The 20,310-nt window shown below is 37.4% G+C and overlaps 4 protein-coding genes and 1 long non-coding RNA gene across 7 annotated transcripts; 3 read left to right on the top strand and 2 right to left on the bottom strand.

Moving 5' to 3' along the window:
* Positions 1 to 6,110: 6,110 nt before the first annotated feature.
* LOC147519196 (cytochrome C oxidase assembly factor) lies at positions 6,111 to 8,553 on the bottom strand. Its single transcript, XM_086590873.1, has 3 exons — positions 8,399 to 8,553; positions 8,225 to 8,329; positions 6,111 to 6,546 (listed from the first exon to the last, which is right to left on the bottom strand). The coding sequence occupies exons 1-3, from the start codon at positions 8,465 to 8,467 to the stop codon at positions 6,505 to 6,507; spliced, it is 216 nt and encodes a 71-aa protein (XP_086446999.1). The 5' UTR covers positions 8,468 to 8,553; the 3' UTR covers positions 6,111 to 6,504.
* An 813-nt stretch (positions 8,554 to 9,366) lies between these two features.
* Positions 9,367 to 12,545, top strand: LOC147519195 (RPA-interacting protein A). 3 transcript variants are annotated; one of them, XM_086590870.1, is made up of 7 exons: positions 9,619 to 9,814; positions 9,886 to 9,972; positions 10,043 to 10,244; positions 11,004 to 11,104; positions 11,278 to 11,388; positions 11,853 to 12,051; positions 12,443 to 12,545. In XM_086590870.1, the coding sequence occupies exons 1-6, from the start codon at positions 9,761 to 9,763 to the stop codon at positions 12,012 to 12,014; spliced, it is 717 nt and encodes a 238-aa protein (XP_086446996.1). In that variant the 5' UTR covers positions 9,619 to 9,760; the 3' UTR covers positions 12,015 to 12,051; positions 12,443 to 12,545. The 3 variants fall into 3 exon arrangements, with proteins under 3 accessions (XP_086446997.1, XP_086446996.1, XP_086446995.1); XM_086590871.1 differs by lacking the exon at positions 12,443 to 12,545 and having other exon boundaries at positions 9,367 to 9,814; positions 11,013 to 11,104; positions 11,853 to 12,235; XM_086590869.1 differs by lacking the exon at positions 12,443 to 12,545 and having other exon boundaries at positions 11,853 to 12,235.
* Positions 12,363 to 14,365, bottom strand: LOC147519193 (uncharacterized). Its single transcript, XR_015212070.1, has 2 exons — positions 14,147 to 14,365; positions 12,363 to 13,024 (listed from the first exon to the last, which is right to left on the bottom strand). It is a non-coding gene; the product is annotated as an uncharacterized LOC147519193 (long non-coding RNA).
* On the top strand, positions 12,563 to 13,993 carry LOC147519194 (uncharacterized). Its single transcript, XM_086590872.1, has 2 exons — positions 12,563 to 12,888; positions 13,304 to 13,993. Exons 1-2 carry the CDS (start codon positions 12,563 to 12,565, stop codon positions 13,635 to 13,637), a joined length of 660 nt encoding a protein of 219 aa, XP_086446998.1. The 3' UTR covers positions 13,638 to 13,993.
* Positions 14,366 to 15,360: 995 nt separating the features above from the next.
* Positions 15,361 to 20,150, top strand: LOC147519192 (uncharacterized). Its single transcript, XM_086590868.1, has 8 exons — positions 15,361 to 15,594; positions 16,082 to 16,534; positions 17,311 to 17,485; positions 17,840 to 18,137; positions 18,566 to 18,638; positions 18,891 to 18,981; positions 19,510 to 19,589; positions 19,685 to 20,150. Exons 1-8 carry the CDS (start codon positions 15,493 to 15,495, stop codon positions 19,937 to 19,939), a joined length of 1,527 nt encoding a protein of 508 aa, XP_086446994.1. The 5' UTR covers positions 15,361 to 15,492; the 3' UTR covers positions 19,940 to 20,150.
* The last annotated feature ends 160 nt before the right edge of the window (positions 20,151 to 20,310 follow it).

Below are 20,310 nucleotides of genomic sequence, written 5' to 3'. Positions count from 1 at the left end.
ACATCTTATTCAACAACTTCTTTTGGAGAGGAAGTCAGTAATAGCTTTTGGATGTTGATGGTAGTTTGGATTCGCTTCTTACATTGTGAAAACTGAAATGTAATGTCTTTTTTGGATTTTTTGAGTATATATGCTACTGTTTCCATATGCAAGTTCACGAGCTAGTTTCGAGCTCGAGCTTCAATCGAGCTCGTTTTGTAAAACGAGTCGAGCCGAGTTGAGCTCGAGCTAATCGTAATTCAAAACGAGTCGAGTTTGAGCACAAAGTAGAGCTTGACCTTGAGTTTGAGCTCGGCTCGAACTCGACTCGAAAACTCACGAGCCGAATATGAGCATGCCAATACTCGCCTCGCTCGACTCGATGACCACCCCTATCTCTTTGGTCATGCGGACAACTGACTGGCTTCGCTTGATCCATGTTGAATCTCTTCAACACCTTCTCAATGTAGCTTTCTTGAGAAAGCCACAACTTCCCACTTTTTCACGAAAGTGATCCGTGATCCCAAGTATCCGCTTTGCTTGACCCAAATCCTTCATCTCAAAGGACTTACTCAAGTATTTCTTCAACTTGGATATTTTGTTAATGTTTGGGCTAACTATCAACATATCATCCACATACAGCAATAGCACTACGAAATCCTCATCTGGAAATCTCTGAACAAACACACAATGATCGGAAGCAAACTTCTTGTATCATTGCTTCGCCATAAAGAAATCAAACTTTATGTACCACTGTCTCGGTGCTTGCTTCAACCCATACAAGCTCTTTATCAGCTTGCATACTAGGTGCTCCTTGCCTTTGATCTCAAACCCCTATGGCTGGTCCATGTAGACATCTTTTCAAAGTCTCCATGAAGAAATGTTGTCTTAACATCTAGCTGCTCAACCTCTAGGTTCATACTTGCGGCTATACCCAATACCACCCGAATAGAAGTCATCTTCACTACAGGAGAGAAAATCTCATCAAAGTCAATATCTTTCCTTTGACTGAATCCCTTCACAACAAAGCGAGCTTTGTGCCTTGGGTGAGGATTGTTCTCCTCATGCTTGACTTTGTATATCCACTTATTTTTTAGAATTTTCTGTCCTTGAGGTTTCTCAACTAACTCATAAGTGTGATTCTTATGCAAAAAATCCATCTCATCAGGCATGGCCTTCAACCACTTTTCTTTGTATGTACCTTCAAGTGCCTCTTGATAGTATATAGGTTCTCCACCATCCGATAGTAACACGCACGTATCTGGTGGATACCTGGTTGAAGCTAGTCTCTCTCTGTCTGACCTCCTTGCCCCATCTGCTGGTGCCTCAGGAGGATGCACTTCTGCTTGCTCTGGTGGTGGTTCATGCATCTCATCTGCATCTTTTATACCAATAGGTTCTATCCCATCATGAGTAATAGGATTTTGATCATGAGCTTCAGGCTCATGGTTCTCTGCATTCTCAATGCCTTCTGCACGTTCCGCAGTATGAACTTCTGGTTCTGAGTCAACAAGATCATTGGTGAACACCTGTAGCTTCTCACCCTCCTCAAAGTCTGCTATGGTTTGGTCTTCCAGGAACACAACATCTCGACTTTGGATTACCTTCTTGTTAATCGGATCATAGAGTTTGTAACCAAACTTTTCATCTCCATAACCCAAAAAAATGCACTGCTTGGCTTTGCCATCAAGCTTGGATCTCTCATCCTTCGGAATATGCACAAATGCCCTGCACCCAAATACCCTCAAGTATCTATAATCAACATCTCTGCCTGACCATACTCTCTCTGGATAATCACTATTCAAAGGCTTTGACGACAATAGGTTAATCACATGCACGGCTGTACGCATTGCTTCTACCCAGTAGGTTCTAGGTAGCTTAGATTGAGACAACATACATCTCATTCTCTATACAATGGTACGGTTCATTCTCTCTGCTATTCTATTCTGTTGCGGTGTCTTGGGAACGGTCTGCTCATGACGAATCCCATGACTCTAGCAATACTCTTCAAACGGCCCAATGTACTCACCCCCATTATCTGAGCGAATACACTTCAACAACTTCCTAGTCTCTCTTTCCACCATGCTGTGGAATTTCTCAAACACGCCAAGTACTCCATCCTTGGTCTTCAGACTATAGACCCATATCTTTCTTGACGCATCATCAATGAAAGTCATGAAGTATGAAGCACCCCCGTGGGACTTCGCTTTTATAGGACCACATAAGTCTGTGTGCACTAGTTCAAGGACATGGTCCTTTCTGTGAGACGGGAATCTTTGAAAAGACACCCTGTATTGCTTTTCTACCAAACAGTGAGTACATGTATTTAAATGTGTACCTTTGATGTCTAGCAAGGCCTTTTGCTTAGCAAGAACTTCCATCCCTTTTATGCCCATATGACATAGTCTCTTGTGCCACAGTTCGGAGGAAGCTTCTTCTTCTGCCGCATTCACTTTTGCTTTACACAAACTAGCCTGTGTTTTGTAAAGAGAGCAAGTTTTCTTTCCTCTGGCTGCTATAATGGAACCTCGATCTGCTAAGTTTCCATACCCCGTTACCAAACGAGTTTATAAAGCCATCATCATCTAATTTCCCAGCTGAAATTAGGCTTAGGCGAATGTCAGGGACATGTCTTACATCCTTGAGTGTCAAAGTGTAGCCGACATTGGTTTCTATATGAACATCTCCAATGCCTATAATCTTCAAAACGCCACTGTTACCCATCTTCACTTCACCATATTCACCACCACTGTAAGTAGTGAAGAATTCCCTGTGTAGTGTGACGTGATAGGATGCTCCTATATATATCACCCACTCTGTATCTTGACATGAGGTACTAAGACAAAGCACACACCACAATCTGACACAATTCCCACTAGGTCGTCGACTAGTGCGGTAGTATCTCTGTCTGTGTTTCCGTTTCTCTGCACCATGTCTTCATGTACACAGTTATTATTCTCACCCCTCTTCAGTGTTTTGCACTTATATCTGAAGTGGCCCTTGGTGGCACAATAGTAACATTGCCTCTCTACCTTAGGACTTCTAGCTTCACCCCTAGATTTATTTTACATTTGCTATCACCTTGAGTACTTTTTGTTCAAAAATGGTTTTCTCAGATCTATCTCTCCCCCTTTTCATTTTCGTAGGACAAGGATCTCTCGAAATGGAGGAGCTTCCTTTTGAACTCCTTATAGTCTCCTCATTCAACAAAGGTGTGGTAGCCATCTCCATAGTAACAACTCCATCCTTGACTACTCCGTGTAGAGAGACTGCTAATGTCTCCCAACTTTCGGGTAGAGAGCTTAATAGAAACAAAGCCTCAACTTCATCTCCCAAATCAATCTTCATCAAATGCATCTGATTGATGGTATTCTCAGAATTGGTATTTATTAAGTTAAGATGCTCAGACATTGAAGAACCTTCTTGGTACTTTGTGTCGGCAAACTTCTTAATGACCAACACTTTGTTTCCGCCCGACTTCCTCTCATAAAGGACTTCGAGTTTCTTCCACAAGCTGAAGGTTGTAGTCTCTTAGGACACATGGTGAAAGACACTATCGTCAATCCATTGTCGTCAATCCACTGTCAAATGTATCCAATCGCTTTTCTGTCAAGCTTTTTTCCACTCAGCCTCATCAGTCTTTTCTGGTTTTACTCCCTCAATCTCAATGGGTAGTGCCAAGTCCTTGTAGTATAGCAAGTCTTCCATCTTTGCTTTCCAAATGGTGTAGTTCTTCCTATTCAGACTTGTCATGCGAGTGTTCATGGACTTGTCCATCTCTACAAGTTATTTAAACTCAAATCTTCTCTCAAGAATTTTGTCAAACACCTTCCGACCAAGATTTGGATAACACCCTAGACTAATCTAACCTGGGCTCTGATACCACTTGTTGGGGTTTATACTAATACCAATCGATTCCCCTACTACACAGATAACTTGTATTTGAACACAATTCAACTCCAGACAAATTCTAAATATCAACTACAGAGTCCTTGCAGTATAGCAAGTCTTCCATCTTTGCTTTCCAAATGGTGTAGTTATTCCTATTCAGACTCGTCATGCGAGTGTTCATGGACTTGTCCATCTCTACAAGTTATTTAAACTCAAATCTTCTCTCAGGAATTTTGTCAAACACCTTCCGACCAAGATTTGGATAACACCCTAAGCTAATCTAACCTGGGATCTGATACCACTTGTTGGGGTTTATACTAATACCAATCGATTCCCCTACTACACAGATAACTTGTATTTGAACACAATTCAACTCCAGACAAATTCTAAATATCAACTACATCCTATACTAACATGCCCAACTCGCTAAACAACTATTAACAACAGATAATAATGTAAAGCAGAATTAAACACATACCACAACACAAAGATATATCATGGTTCACCCAATGATGCCTACTTTTACAAGAACTAGTTCTTTATAAAGTGGGAAGGAATATTACAATCTCTCATTTCAGTCTCTCACCTTACTAGATCACTCTTATCTCTTTACAGGGTTGTCTCTCTGTAAAAGTTGTTTCTCAATCTTGATAGCTTTTAAGATTGGGTTTCTCTCTTTGTTCTTGTATATTTTCGTGTCTCTTCCGGGTGTTAGGTTTTGCCAAAAACTCTAACTCTTATTGCAAACTCGCAGTCCACAAAAAATAGAATTTTTCTGAAAATAGGCTTGGCGTGGTGGGGAAAGCAAGAACAAGAACAAAGGCTAGGGCGCTGAACCGACATGCCTGGAGGTCGACCAAGGCATGAGCGTGGGGTGCGCCTCGAAAGAAAGCAAACCGAAAGCGATGGCACAGGAAGTTTCCCGGATGTCGAAAGCAAAAGGCATGGCGCATGCCGCTTTTGCGGTAAGACCAAACTAAGCGATTTAGCCCATGGTGCGCCTTCTTCTTCATAAACAGGCCAAATTTTTGTAAGGGGTTCCTCCTCATGTGAGGGATAACTCCAACAAGAAGAGCAAGTAAGACATAGATCATAAGCACAATTCAAATTGTACAGTTTCTGTGGAAGTTAAAAATAAAAGTTTGGCACTTGTTGCAGCATATACGCTCATCACAACAGATCACCTTTTGTAACTTTGTCTCAGAAAATGATTTTCCTCGAATCTTAGCTTCTATCTCCTGTTCAATAACTTGTTCTTGATCAATTTGTCTCGAGATTGGAAGGTTACTTCAAAGGGTTTTATGTTTAGTTTTGAACAGGATGCAATTTCCAATATTCTTTCCTAAACAAAAATGGTGTGAATCCACTCCCAAACGACATAGCTACATTGCGATGTCCAATAGCAATCGATATAACCGGGTAGTTCGAAATGGCCAATAGTCCAATACCAATGGATGTGACGGGGTTGTTCGAGATGCCCATTTGGAGGATTTTTCCCATCTCCGTATCATCTTCGTCTTTACTTCCCATTGCAACTTCTTATTTTTTCTCATTTAGTCATATTCCATTATTTTCTCTTCTTCATTTTATCTGGTGTGTTCATTAAATGGTTCATCTTCGTGTTCTAAAAAGCTTGGGTCTTCCATTTTACTATTTCAAAGTTTATGATTTAGAATATAATTTAGATATTAGGGATTAGAAATGAGAAAGAAGAAAAAGAAAAAGACTAAACAGGTTGGCTCCAGATTACTTGTATTTAGTTAGAGGTGCCCAACACAAATTAAGATTTTTTTTTGTCAATAGTAAATTTGTAAAATAATTTCTTTTTAGAGTCCGCCCAACACAAAATGGGTTGTGACCATAGCAAGTACCTTAATTATTTGAAAGTTTTCACTTGATTGTCAAATTTTGAAAAGCGCGCTAGAAATTTAAAATCTACCTCGCCGAAAAATAAGTTACGGCGCATTTGGGAGGAGGGTTTTGTAAATTTATAGTACAAAATGATTCTTTTCACACAAAGGGGCCAGATAAATGGCATCACATTGCACATTTGCACTTACTCTAAACATTTACAGGCCTGAACCCGAACCCGTACCCGTACCCTGTACAGTAGTTCGCGCTTTAACCAATTCATGATAGCCTGTTTCGGTTGCCCACATCAAAGTTATGAACCATATTGTGTACTAATAGACTACACAACAGACTAACAGGTTATAGGCTCCATGCCTCAAAACAATTCATTTTCCACCAAAAAAAAATGCACATTGTATTGATCAGTATCATGATATCATCACCTTTGGAAACAAGTGTGGAGGGAGCACCCGAAATTATTAGACACGTGAAAAGGAAAAATAGTACTCTCAGTTCAGCTAGTCTAACAATGTACATGCCTGCTGTGACTTGCCACTTTGAAGAGGAGAATAGGTACCAAAATATGACATCCTTCTAGTACAACCATAGTAAGCAGTAACATATCAGCTTCTAACAGAAAGTTGCCATGATGTTGAAGGTAATTGCGCGTCAGTTATGCATTTGAATGTAACAAGCAAAAGTTATTGTATTGTAAACTGGAGCGAACAACAAATCTCGAGTCGTCACCGAAAGTCTAAGCAAAATTTGGCAGCAAAACTCCACCTAGTAGCCCTTGTTTCCACGTATCCGAGCCCTCATGTCGACCTGAGGAGAAATAAGACATACATGCAAGTTAGAACTTCATGGCATAACTAAGGTTTAATCAGTGGTTCTAGCTACTTGGCGCTTCCTGGTTGAAAAGTCCAAACAACCATGTCATGACATTAGTGTAATGCACATGAAAATCTCGATTTCTTACTTCCCTCTAATAGCAAAGTAACAAGTAATTGAAATATATATTTGTGAAAATAAGATAAGAGATCATATAATATTGACAACCTTAAAAACAATATAGCATTCATGAAACCTAATCACTTTCAAGAGGGACAATCACACAGACAGATACACATACAACAAATTCAATCATTTTAAATACATCAACCAAGGCACTGGTAACACTAACATAGTTCTTATTTTCACTTTAATATATGGGATCTGGGCTGTGGGATCTATACTTATTTAACTTTCCTATTGTTTCCAAGAACTCTCAGGCAAAGGGATTTATTTTCTTTATGTATTTATTTATATACTATTGGAGGTGAACCCAGAAAGGGGATTGCGTGGGTATTACCCCTCGAATCTAACCAACATATATAAACCGAAAACAATTCTCAACAAATAATATTAGTTTATCACATCTTAGACTAAAGAATCACTTTTCTAGGGAAAACTTCAATGGCTAAGCAGATGCTATTATTTAACTAAGAAAGGCTCGCACAAGAGAAATGCAACAAGAACAGCAAAGGCTTACAAATGTCAGGGTTGAGTGAGCAAATAATGTCCTGGCAATCAATATTGTTCAATACCATAGTTTTGGATCCTTAAAATCCCAGTCCATATTACTTCTAGCTTATATCTTCTTCTCTTGAAGGCTTCAACTCTGTGCAGACCCTCTAACTATCGTCATTTGCAGTCTAATCTACATGTTCAAACCATCTTTATCTGTTTTTCTCTATTGGCAGACTTAATGTATAACCTATCTGAGCAACTCCTATCCTTCCTAATCCTAGGGTACTGCTCATCCATTTTAAGATCAGCGTCATAGCTACTCCAAACATATGATATACCTTTCTTGGTTTTCCAACACTCTGCTCATAAATCTTAGCTTGCCTAACTGTTGTCTAGCATATGTTCCCTTTTATTTTATTTTCGGGTATGCAATATGCAATGATCATAGAACACTCCTAACGATTAGAATGATATTTGGGGACTAGGTCTTCAAGGGACAGGAAACAGAATGTAGAAAAGAAAAACACATACACTAATAAACAAGGACATATATGATATATCTAACACGGCATTTAGCCAGTAATACGTAGAAATAAGAAACTTCATACGCCAATGAACAAGAAGATATACGCACATAACAAAAAATGTTCAGCCTGTCAACACGGGACTCTAGTATTAGTGACCAACGTAGGCCTAGAAGTAAAAATGGTTGGCCAACAACCACGAACAAACTCTTAAATATCTAGTTTATGATTATAGATGAAAACACACAATGTATTTTGTCAAATTCGAAACTCCTGCCTCTAATTACCGATGAAGACAAAAGCACTCATAGTCAAAAATTTCAGTTACATCCTTAAAGCAAGAGTTCTCAAAGCCACATCATTGATTTTTTGTCTCTTCATTGTAAATATGTGTAAATGAGAAACAAATGAACAAAATGGGAATTGGCCATCGACCGAAATCTCCAAAAGAATGGGAAAAGGAAACATACCTGGCCTCTTTTGCAATTGAAATAAGTTTCCCTTAACCCGACACACTCAGTGGATATGGATGGCGTCTTTTCACCTGCACACTCCCTATATGATTTGTTTTCAACCTACAATAACATACCAAATTTTCATCAACTGAATAAGCTGTTTGGTTATAGAAACAAAAGAGGTGTTACCTTAACACAGTCGGATTCACTAAGACACTTTACCAGTTCCATTGCCAACCCTTTGCAAGATTTAGCCATACTCTCTTTTTAACTCACTTCGGGAACTGAATAAAACCGTTCGGGCTCTGCCACCCCGTGTTTACTGATTTTTGGTGCAACTTGGGCCTTTGGGCTTGGGTGGCCTAAATCTAAAATGGGTTGGTGGGGTTGTCAATGGATCGGTTTGGATTGGGTTTTGAAAAATCCGAACCCGATAAGGGAATTGGGAACCCAAAATCAAACCAAATTGATAATATTATATTTCATCCGAAATTGAACCAAAACGAATTGAAACTATAAAATAAATTAAATCGATTAATTTCAGTCACACAATTGATAAACATATACAAAATTAATCATAAATATTACTAGTATATTGTAAAACAGTGGGAGTGAACGGAATTGCTGAGTGAGAAAAAGAGAAAGAGTGCAAGTTAGGATTTTGGATTGGTGAAGAAGAAAGATAGAGAGAGATAATGGAGAGAAAGAGTGTTTGGCGAAAAAGAAGAAGAAGATAAGAGATGGAGGATAGAGAGAAACCTACCAACACAACATTTTGGGGCATGTATTCTCACCCGGCCCAAAAATATTCGCTCCGCTTGACTAAAATGTCATCTTATCGGTTAAGTGGAAGGCAAATCCAAAACCAAACCAATCTTATATTAGTTCGGTTCGATTTTGGGTCAGAAAAAAACCAAATTATTAAAACCCAAACCATTTTTAACCGGTTTGATTCGAGTTGATTATCAAGTTATCGAAACCATTGACAGCCTAGGTGGAACCATATGAATTCGAAAATCTAAAACCAAAATCCAATAATTTTAACCGGTTTGATTCGAATTTCAATTATTTCGACTCTATATTTGATTGATTTTTTTGAAAAATCAAGTTATCGGAACCATTGACAACTATGGGTGGAACCATCCCAATGAATTTGAGAGGCTCCATGATCTCTGATTGAGGTGAGGGGACAAATGGCTATCTCATGGGCCATCCCATTATCTGAGCTATCCATCTAACCTCAATTTAAGTAGAGCATCCTGCTATATGCCTCTCATCCAGTAGTGCGAATGACCCCAGTCTAATCTTGTATGATCACATACTGCCCAACTTGAAATGGACAGCTAAACACAACTCAATCATACAGCGAGGTTTGGGAACCAAAAATGCCCAATATATTCCCTATTTGATACCCCCAAGGCCCAACCCCAACAAGGTATCCAAAAACAAATGAAAAAAGTATTAAAACGTCAAATCGTCAAGTAATAACCGAACTACCTTTCCCTCAAAATAACTAACCAATCGTATCTGGTGAAGCGGGAAACGCAAACAATGGAGCCAAGAAGAGTCCCTCTCAAGGCCCATAACTCAAATTGGAAAGAGAAGGTTGCTCCTATTCCTTTTCAATGTTTTTATTTGTACTTTTATTTTTATTAATTTATTATTATTGTGTGCAGCTTAGAGATAATTGTTTCAAAAGAATTCGAGAAGATAGAAACAAGTTGCTATGGAAAATGCGGGCACCTTCACAACCATCTCACAAGGTATACACTCATAAGATTGTATCATTTATGTACGTGGAGTTGTTCATCGTTTATGATGTTGTTGTGACAGGAGGTTATGGAACTCACTTTCCGGGACATAGTGACTGATGAACTTAAAAGAATCAAGGACTCTTCTTTCCCAGTCTTTGTTGACGATGATGTTTTATGGGAATATGATGGTCTTCAAAAGACAGAAGGTGAATGCGAGGAGATATTGATAGAAATGCAGAGGATATTTTATAAAGATCTCAGAACAGAAGAAACAACAAGAGGTAAAAAAACTAGTGCCTTATTATTAAAACCTGTTGGAATTTCAGATGAAGTGGTAAGCCACAATAATGCAAATGCATTTCTTGGTTCGTGTTTTTTTTTTTTTGATTGGTAAGCCTGTTTTTAAATGAGATCAGTAACTCTTTGATGCTGGCGGGATTCGAGCCCCAGACCTCTGGTATCATCACCCAAAGGTTTTACCGACTTTGCTAGTCGGCACCTGAAATGTGTGGGCAAGCCTGTTTTTAAAGAGATCAGTAACTCAATTGTGTGTAGCGGGGTTCGAACCCTAGCTTCTGGTATCATCACCCAAAGGTTTTACCAACTAAGCTAGCCATAGGCTGTTATTTTACAAGCATCAAATGAGTTTCCCTTCTTCATAACATGTGATAGCTAGTGATGTGTCCTGCAACAATTTTGAAGAACGAAAATTCACGATTGTAATTGTCTGCAAAAATAACTTGACCCTTCTAGAGGAGTATAAGAAACTTGCAACATTATCCGAAGGTGATTTTTTTATTCTTCATTGTGTTGATAATTTAAACACAGAGTTACATCACATCACATCACATACATAACAGAATACAATTACTTTGTTCAATTTAAGAGCTTTGCTTGTCTTTCTTGCTACTCTTCTATATACACATTCTTTTTTAGTATTGCTAGTGCTATGCGTGTCTTGAGCCTCGCTAATATAATTAATCATGTACAAGAATGTTTGTGTCCCAGTGTTTATCAGTTGAACTTTATTGTCGGAATAGCCCTTGCAGGAAAAATGGAATATGATGGAACATGGGAAGAAGATGATGATGATTACTTAGTTAAAGCAGCTCTCGAGCAATTGCAACTTAGCAATGACCAGGCATGAAAATTAAGTTATATTGTCATTTGACATTATTGGTACTCTTAACATGGGATTTCTCATGAATCTTAACTTTCAACTTAATGGTATATTTGGTTGTTTGTATATTTGCAATATTCCGTTTGATTCAATATTTTCCTTAAATGATAATAGAGGTATCCAACTTGTGGCAGATTGGCAAGAATGCAGTGTGGTGCCCCATGTGCAAACAAGGAGAGTTGAAAGAAGATCATTATCTTATTTATTGCACTCTTTGCAAACTTCAGCTCACTAGAGGCGATGAGGTGCAACCTCCTCTTGGTGTGTCTTATCCATTTTCTTGCATGTTATAGAAAATTGGCATGAAACATGTATCATTTCAAAATTCAAATTGAGGCAATGGTGGACGCATATAGCATTCCTTTATTAGAGAACCATAGCTGAACTACCAATGCACAGAACATATGCTCTAATGAAGAATAAATTGATAAGCGAAAAAAAAATGAAGAATAAATTGAAAAATGTAGGAAGAATAAATTGAAAAATGTAGGAGGTGTGGAATGATGGTTTATAATAAACACGTATCTTGATGGAGGTATCTTTGCGTGTAACTCCTTATTAGTGCAAGTAATATGGCCGTGGTTGAACAGACTATTGAAATCCGATATAGAAGTTAGGAGCTGTGAAACACCTGCTTTTGAGGTTTTATTTATTTATTTATTTATCTATATCAACTTTCTGGATAATACTCTCATTCTTTTACTGCCAGGTTAATCTGGACATATTGCGAGAACGTCTAGCGGAAGCCCACGCAGATCATCTTGACAGAGGATGCAGACTTGCACCCAAGTTTTGCATGGAAACCAGATTCAGTTTAACTGCACTATACATTCAATGTGAAGCTTGCAATACATTTGAGATTGTATCATAAATTTCAGTGGTAGATGTCCTACTAAGGGATTTTGAAGGTACCTTACTGGCTTACCTCATTCTATCTGTATTCTGAATATAAGAAATAAATTATGGCCGACGCTGTAGATGCCATATATGTAAACAATAGAAGAAGGAAATCTTGTGTACCGCCTGGCGGTTTGTTGTATAGGTTGCCAATTTTGTATTTTAATTGAGAAATTATAGGAATTATTAACTGTCTATATGTGTACTTCATAAAATTTATTAAGTTCATTGTGAGTATGTCCAAAAAAATTAACCTTCGTAGTTACATTCTAGGACGACAAAATTAAATAAACAAAAAAATTTGCTCGGTAAAACACAAAACTCACCTCAAAAGATTTCATACTTGATTCAGCATACATGGTTGTCAATTAGAAAACATAACCCTGTTTTTATTGTGAGTAGAAACAAGAAGGGGTGATAGTAACAAAGACAAGAGTGCTGTATACAGCAATGGGTACGAATCCTCTATGACTATAATAAGGAGAAGAGAAATAGATAGAGAAGGGTAAGTAGAGGAGAAACATGGATACAGTCAGTCTCTCTCTTTATGTGACACTGCTCTTGGCAGTAGTAGGTTTTGTTCGTGTTGTTGCGAATGCTGAACTGAAGGGTACTCTGTTATGTAGCCAGTGCTCTAAATGTGACACAAGCAAATGCCCCCCAACTGAAGCATACCCACATATGACTGCCTGGGACGACTCTCTTATAGCTGGTGCATTACAATCGGACTATGTAGGAATAAAGGACAGAGGTGTTTATTCTGTTCCCAGTGTCAAAGGAGGCGAGTCAAAGTATAATGCTTACTACGGGTGGAAATCCACTTCTGGCTCTGCCTCTGGATATCACAGGTAAAACTTTACTGGCTTGTTATGCCCTTGTTGATGTTATCAGTAACATGCCAAAGATTGAGGAGGCAATTCCAAACGCCATCAAGTCCAGAACTTCAATTACTCGCAAATGAGAGGGTGTTAAATAGAGTGAAGCCTGAAAAAGTTGTCTAAATCAAGACAGTTAATTCATGAATCGGTAAAAATGAGTCTCACGATTTTGCGAGGTCACTTTGTTTATTGTTCATAGCTACTCTGATTTTTCAATCCTCCTTTCTTTTCCAGAAAATAACTATTATCACATATCCAATTGTTTTACTCAATTTTGCAAGTCTTTAAACTTGTCCGGCCTAAGTGGACTTTTTTCAATTTTGTGAATGCCTTTGAAAAAATGAATGGTAAGACACTAAGACATATATTGTCATTTATGGCGCAGGTTTAGCAACTATATGGATAAATGTTCGGGGGGACAAAGCTATTTGAGTGTTGACCAGCATGGAATTGTAGCTCTTCGTTCATTGAGGTCACTGAAAAGCTTAGCTCAAGCTGACTGGAAGTCCTACAATCCGCCCAAAAATTTGAATCACCGCGAGTTCCGATTTTGGGTCTCTCGTAGTACTGGAAAATGCTTGACAGTGTTTGGTGGGAAGACGAAGAAACAAGTTGGAGTTTCTGACTGCAAGTTCAAGGGGTCTAACCCTTACCAGCTGTTCGCCTTTCGGTTTCACTATCACAAAGCTTTCTGTTGCTGCGGACGATATAACGAATGAATGTCTATTGAGAAACTGGGACGACAGCTTCTTCTAGCTCAACTATGATAATAGTTGTATCAGCAATTCAGCATAGGTTGATTATACTGAAAGGGAGTTCCCTTGGCCTTAATAGAAATATTACTTTGAAGAGAAAAGCATAATGATTTTCTAGTTGTATATTAATGAATAAATTCATAGGTGACCATTGCCCCATTATGCGTTTTCGCTTCATGTGTAAAATTGTTTTTTCACAAAAAAAAAATGTGTAAAATTGTTTCAATACAGGCTGTCCTTGCTTGTCGGCCTTGTCCTTAAGTGTAAACCTGAGCTGGAACATAGTAGTTCTGAACAAATATAAAGCGTGTTGCAAGTAAGGTGTTCCAACGATTACGAAACTAACAACTGAGTTGCAAATTATGTGAAACTTTAATGCCATCATTCCTTATTCTAGCTCAAATTTACATGAAAGTTTTTAAGGACAAACAAAAACACCAAAAAAGGGGAATGTGCCGTAAGGATTTGCTCACCTGACCTGACTCCTTGATGCCGCACTCCCCCATATGATCAAAAGTCACAAAATGATATAATCATGGAATTGCCACCATTAACCTAAGAACCAACTGAATCAGTGATCCAGAGAACTGGATCCACATTTTCAGTGGATTGTGCACAATAAAATTTGGCTCTATTTCTTCCCTTTTATAATAGCCTTACCGTACTATGTTAATCTTTTTCCCTTGAAATATGTTTTTGTCCTCATAGGCATCAATTTGATTTGGAAACTTTGTCAACACTTCGGTACTACTGTAAGAATGATAAACAAAACATATATCTATTGCCCTTTTCCTTCTGAAACGATAAACACAATATGCTGGATTTGTTAGTTCTATACACATGATGTTTACAGTAGGGGTGATTTCCGGATCCAAATCCGAATCCAATAGATATTAAGAATAGTATCTAAATCCGTTGGATATATCCGAAAATTAATACTAATTAATACTAATTAAAATTTATTTGATTTGTTTAATTTATTTTATCACTATAAAATATTGTATATTTATCCATAATTTATCATTTTAATATTATTTTGTTGTTGTTATGATTCTATATTCATTAGTTTATAATTTTATATAATATTTTATTTTACAAAAAAATGAATAAATTTATAATTTATAATAAATATTAATTTTTTAGATCGAATAGGATTGATATTATCTGAATATGGCAGTATCCAAATCCATATTGGAAACCATTTCGGACACAAAAAAATTATCCGACAACAACCATAATTTTCCAATAAAGATATTTAACTTTTTAGATACAAATTCGAACGGATATGTGGATATCCAGTCTTGCACCCCCAGTTTAGAGGGGCAAAAAGAAAAAGTTAGTTCAGTACATATTCCTTTGACATCATTTGATTTGGTCTATCTCAGTTAGGTGACTATTCACTAGATTTAAACTATGTGCGCATCGACTATCTAGTAAATGTAATCTTACAATGAAAATAACATGCAAGGTATCAAATACATGGTTTTCAGCCGTACATTATCAAACTATTTTAGATAAAATTTTAGTCTTTTCGAAGTTGTCCTAAATCAATGACATCATCTTTGTACATCTCCTAAGAAAAATATGAACCTAATTGGCTTATTCGGCTACTATGGTAATATTAATATTATTTGTAACCCCCGCCCAGTTAAATATGGTTGGTGTATGTATGACTGCTCTTTGACTCATTATTCTGTTAACTTTACTTATTATAGAATAGAATGCTCTTGTTAAGCTTTTTCTCTTTATCATCATCTTTGCAAGCAGGCCCAAGAAAGTTTCTTCATCTTCTCTCTCAGCTGGGACGTTTCATCATAATATGGAGCAGTCTGTAACAGTAGTAGAAGAAGAAGAAAGTTTGCAACCTGGTGATGCCAAACAAGAATCTACTTCCACTTCAAGTAGTCATCTCCAGCTCCAGGTAGTCTATAAAGTATTGCTACTTTGATATTGTGTTAGATGTAAGTATGAGATCAAGTTGATTACCAAAAACTTAACTGTTGTGTAATTAACTCCTGTTTTATATGAATTTAATGATCAGACAGGGTTTGTTTCATTTGTATGTGTTGTTGGAGGATTAGTTGGTTTGTCAAGAAAGAATTGCTGTAGATTATCTTTGGTGCATATATATTGTATAACGAAAAATAATATATATATCCATCTTTGTAGCATCTCCGTTAATTGCTTGTTGTCGTACATTCTTTGTAGCACTAGCATTTTCCATGATTGATGTAAGACATTGCAAAGAGATTTTTATCAATTAATGGCCAGTGGAGCATAACTTGTGTTTTTTTTCTCAAGTGCATCAGCACCTTCATGGATATTATGAACTTCAGTGGACAGAACATTAGTTGTAGTAATATTTGTTCGGGTTGTGTACTTATGAAAATAGGTTGATGGTTTTGCAGGCAAATGACCAGAATGACAAACCTTCAGTCCAGCAGTCAAGGCGGCCAAACCTCTCCTCACTGCAAATACCTGAAAGGTCTCTTGAAAATGCATTGCCTAGCTCTACAAGAATCGACATTCCGTCGCTTGGAAGTCCCGCTTCTACTAGATCAGGCTTGCCTCCAAGACCAGCTTCTGCAAAGTTCAGAACTTCTTCAAAATATTTGCTTCCACAGCGAACCTTTAAGACACAAAATTTGTCCCAGGAAGGTGAAAAGACAGTTCTTCTTATCCCAGAGACACCATCCTCTGGACAGGAGAAAAAGCCTTTTACCTCAAGATCATTTTCTATGTCAAAGATTTTCTCCTCTTCAACAGCCAAAAGGACAAGCTCTTTACCAGTTACACCAGTTGCAGATTCCGGTCCTGAGTATGTTCAGAATAGAGGTCTAGACAATCACTTGGATTTTCCTGTAAGTGTCTTTTATTGATTGATTTTTAATAGTAATTTTCTATTGAGTAATGTACATGCTAGTGAACATCAGTACGTAACAAGAGAATAGTTGAATCAGGTACCAGGTAGGGCAAAATTCCTTATCTGGGTTCTCTGAGAGAGAAAAAGGTGTGCACGAATGTACTTTGTGTTTTTTCAAGAAATAAGAATATAATCACCAGAGGAAGGCAAGAGTAGATGTTAATACAACAAAAACGGTGCTAAATGAGTTTCCATCGTGCCATTGAGGAATGTACATGTTAGTGAATATCAATATGAATAAAGAGATTAGTTGAATCAGATATGCTTTCAGGTAGGGCGGAATTTCCTTATCTCAGTTGTCTGAGAGGGAAAAATGTATGCTCAAATGTACTTTGTGTTTTTGTGCTTATGCAAGAAATAAGAATATAATCACCAGAGGAAGGCAATCATAGATGATAACATAACAAAAACAGTGCTAAATGAGTTTCTATCGTGCCATTCTGTTCTATAAATTTTTTTTTTCTATATATTACCATGATTTGCAGTGTTAGTTGATTACACAACAGGGAGAGAAAGACTATTTTCACCTAGTAATCTTCTTTCCTTTGAGCTAACTTTTTTGTGCTCAAAATGCGGAATATATATTCAACAACTATCCAATATTCAAATTCAATTGTATGTGCCGAATAGGTGCCAAAAGTAGTCTTTCCTTGTAAAGCACCATATATTCTGTTTTTTCTCCTTTGATCCTGCTGAATTTTTTTATCCTTGCAGAAAACAGAAGTCCAGAAGCAGATTACACGTTCATTTTCAGTTCCAGTAAATGTCAAAACTAGAAGCTTAAGGCAGATGGACTCTACAAGAGGCCTGATGCGTGTCATCTCAGTAACCCCTCGGTCCATGGTGCATAATTGCACTTCACCAAATGGTGCTCCCGCAACTGAGAATGGTAATAATAGTTCTGTTCTGTCCCTAGATTTTGATTCATGTTATATTTTGCCTGTTATTTTTATTTTTATAATTGTTTTTTACTTTTTTTTATATATATATGAAACCTTTATTACAATAAAAGAACAGCACAAGGGTGATAAAGCGACTCGCCGACAAAGCACAGTACAACGAAAAAGTGAACACAGCCTGATGATTATGTAATTGAATACAGCCTGAAGATGGAACCACATCAAAATTATTCCAGCTTCTTTTATTGTTTTTCTTTTGTTTTTTCTAGACCATTGATAATCATGTCATGCTCCCTTTTGACTTTTAACTAACAACTGATAGCTTTCTTGTATCGATTATTCAGTAAACGAAGATGCTGGAGAAGATATTCCTGAGGAAGAAGCTGTATGCAGAATTTGTTTCATTGAGCTAGGGGAAGGAGGTGAGACTCTTAAATTGGAATGTAGCTGCAAAGGCGAACTTGCACTTGCTCACCAGGATTGTGCAGTGAAATGGTTTAGTATAAAGGGTAACAAGACCTGTGACATTTGCAAGCAAGATGTGAAAAATCTACCTGTGACTTTACTAAGAATACAGACCACCCAGACCCCTAGGAGAACTTCTGCAGCAGTACCACAACAAAGGGAAGTTGCACGCTACAGGCAAGTGATGAATTATGAATATCTAGGCAATTCTGTCCAGTGTTATCCTTCTTGAAAGATATATCATAAACATCCCATGTTGCAAACCCACAGTCATAACTCCCCAACAATTTTATAGCTCTAGATACCTGTGTCTCAACCATATGCATTTGCAAACATTTCTGATGGTCATGTATAACTACTCTTTTCCGCTTGGTTAATGTCACTGATTTCTCATTATAATTACATTGCCAACTTTCTAGCATGGGAAAACTTATTTGAATTTTAAAGAGTTGTATCCATCTAATTAAGAATGTCTTTTGCAGCTATTACTGCAGGATACTTTCAAAATATAGATCATAATTTCATTGTTATTTAGTTTTAGATGGATTATCTTTTTCACCCCAATCATGTAATTCATATTAGTCTTACTTGGTTTCACATGGCAGGGTCTGGCAGGATGTACCAGTTCTCGTCATGGTGAGCATGCTTGCCTATTTCTGCTTTTTGGAGCAATTGCTGGTAAGTAACTTTCTTTCCATATGAATGTCCTGAACTCCTGATTCTACAGATTAATCATCCGTGCTTGTTCATGATTGTGTTTTACTTTCAAATTTTGTTTTTCAGATGTATGCCTTTTTTTTGTTTTTCTTTTTTAATTATCTGTTAAACATATTTGTACTTTAAAGTTAGGTATTATTTGATTGTACATTCTATTTTCCATCAATATGATTCCCCGGTGAATAAAATTGCGACCATTTACAATATGAGCAGGTTTCTGATTTGCGGTCTCGTGCTCTTGCTGTCTCTTTACCTTTTTCTTGCGTTTTGGGTCTCCTTTCATCGATGATAGCATCCACTATGGGTAAGATACCAAGATATTATGTAATCCTTGTGCCACTAATCATCACATAAACACTTCAAGTTTTATTGAGTTGAAGGGGCAGAAGAAAAAAACATTGGTATATGATTGTCTCTTTTTCATATATAGTGATAAGAACACTTAAACATTCTTCCACACGTTATGCATGGTGTTTTCTTCAATACTCTTTAAAAGGATATGTTGTTTCCTTGAGTATGCACAAAGAAACCATCTCAGGTTGATACCAGAAATAGGAAACTGAATTTGATTCAGTCCTACAGTTAAGAAGTTGCTAAAACTCAACGGCTAGAATCTAGCAATGAGAGTGGTCTTTGGTTTGTATGTGGAAAAATGTGATTTGCAGATCCTTAAGACTTGGCAAATGAAGTTTTTCTCGTGTAGATAGAGTTCATGAGCTGGGTCATGTTGCTAAACTCCTCGAGAAGCGACCCTGCTCTCCTTCATTTATTTGAACATTCTGATCGTTCACATATCATAACTTAATTTTCCATGTTTTTTTTATGGTTACAGTGAGCAGGGGTTACATATGGGCTTATGCCTCCTTCCAGTTTGCGATCGTTATTCTCTTCGCTCATATATTTTATGCTGTAGTAAGTGGCATTTTTCGTTTCCCTGACATTTTTTCATATTCTTAATTGTTTATACTTCCAAGTGGATCATTAATGCTCAATGTTCAAACTTACAGCTGAATGTAAATGCAATTTTATCGGTCCTTCTATCCTCATTCACTGGCTTTGGCATTGCAATCAGCACAAATTCACTCCTTGTGGAGTATTTGAGATGGAGATCGAACAGGAATCTGATATCTACTCAACAGCAACAGAATCAAGGTAGACATCAGCCGCGGCTGCAGCAACATGGAGTTACTGTTGATGATGGACCAATAAGTAGATCCGGACAGCAAGAAACCAGAATGGAGAATATAAATCCTCAAGCATAGAACACAATTTTGCACTGACAAGTCACAACAATTGTATATTTTTTTAGTCACTTTTCATCCCTAATTTCATGGGTATGATTGTATGATTATACTTGTATTTAATGGGCACGGGAAGTTAGGGTTTTTTTTCTCTAAATGATATAGTAGTCTGATCGCATACGTGTAAACAGTAGAGACGTATGATCAATTTCATGTTTGCTTCAACGTTTTCCATCGAATGCTTCCACATCTACGTTTCTTAAAGGTCAAAATTCATTATTTTGATAACAAAAAGGGTTTTCTCTGAGGAAAAGAACGGGACAGAAGCTTTTTTTGTTAGCTTTGTTAAATTCCTTGTCAAATGCAATACCCTAACAATTACAAGCAAGGTG

This window comes from Coptis chinensis, chromosome 2, assembly GCF_015680905.1.
Source record: "Coptis chinensis isolate HL-2020 chromosome 2, ASM1568090v1, whole genome shotgun sequence".
Taxonomy (NCBI): Eukaryota; Viridiplantae; Streptophyta; class Magnoliopsida; order Ranunculales; family Ranunculaceae; genus Coptis; species Coptis chinensis.
The sequence above is the reverse complement of the archived record's forward strand: the minus strand, read 5'-3'. Positions and strand labels throughout refer to the sequence as shown.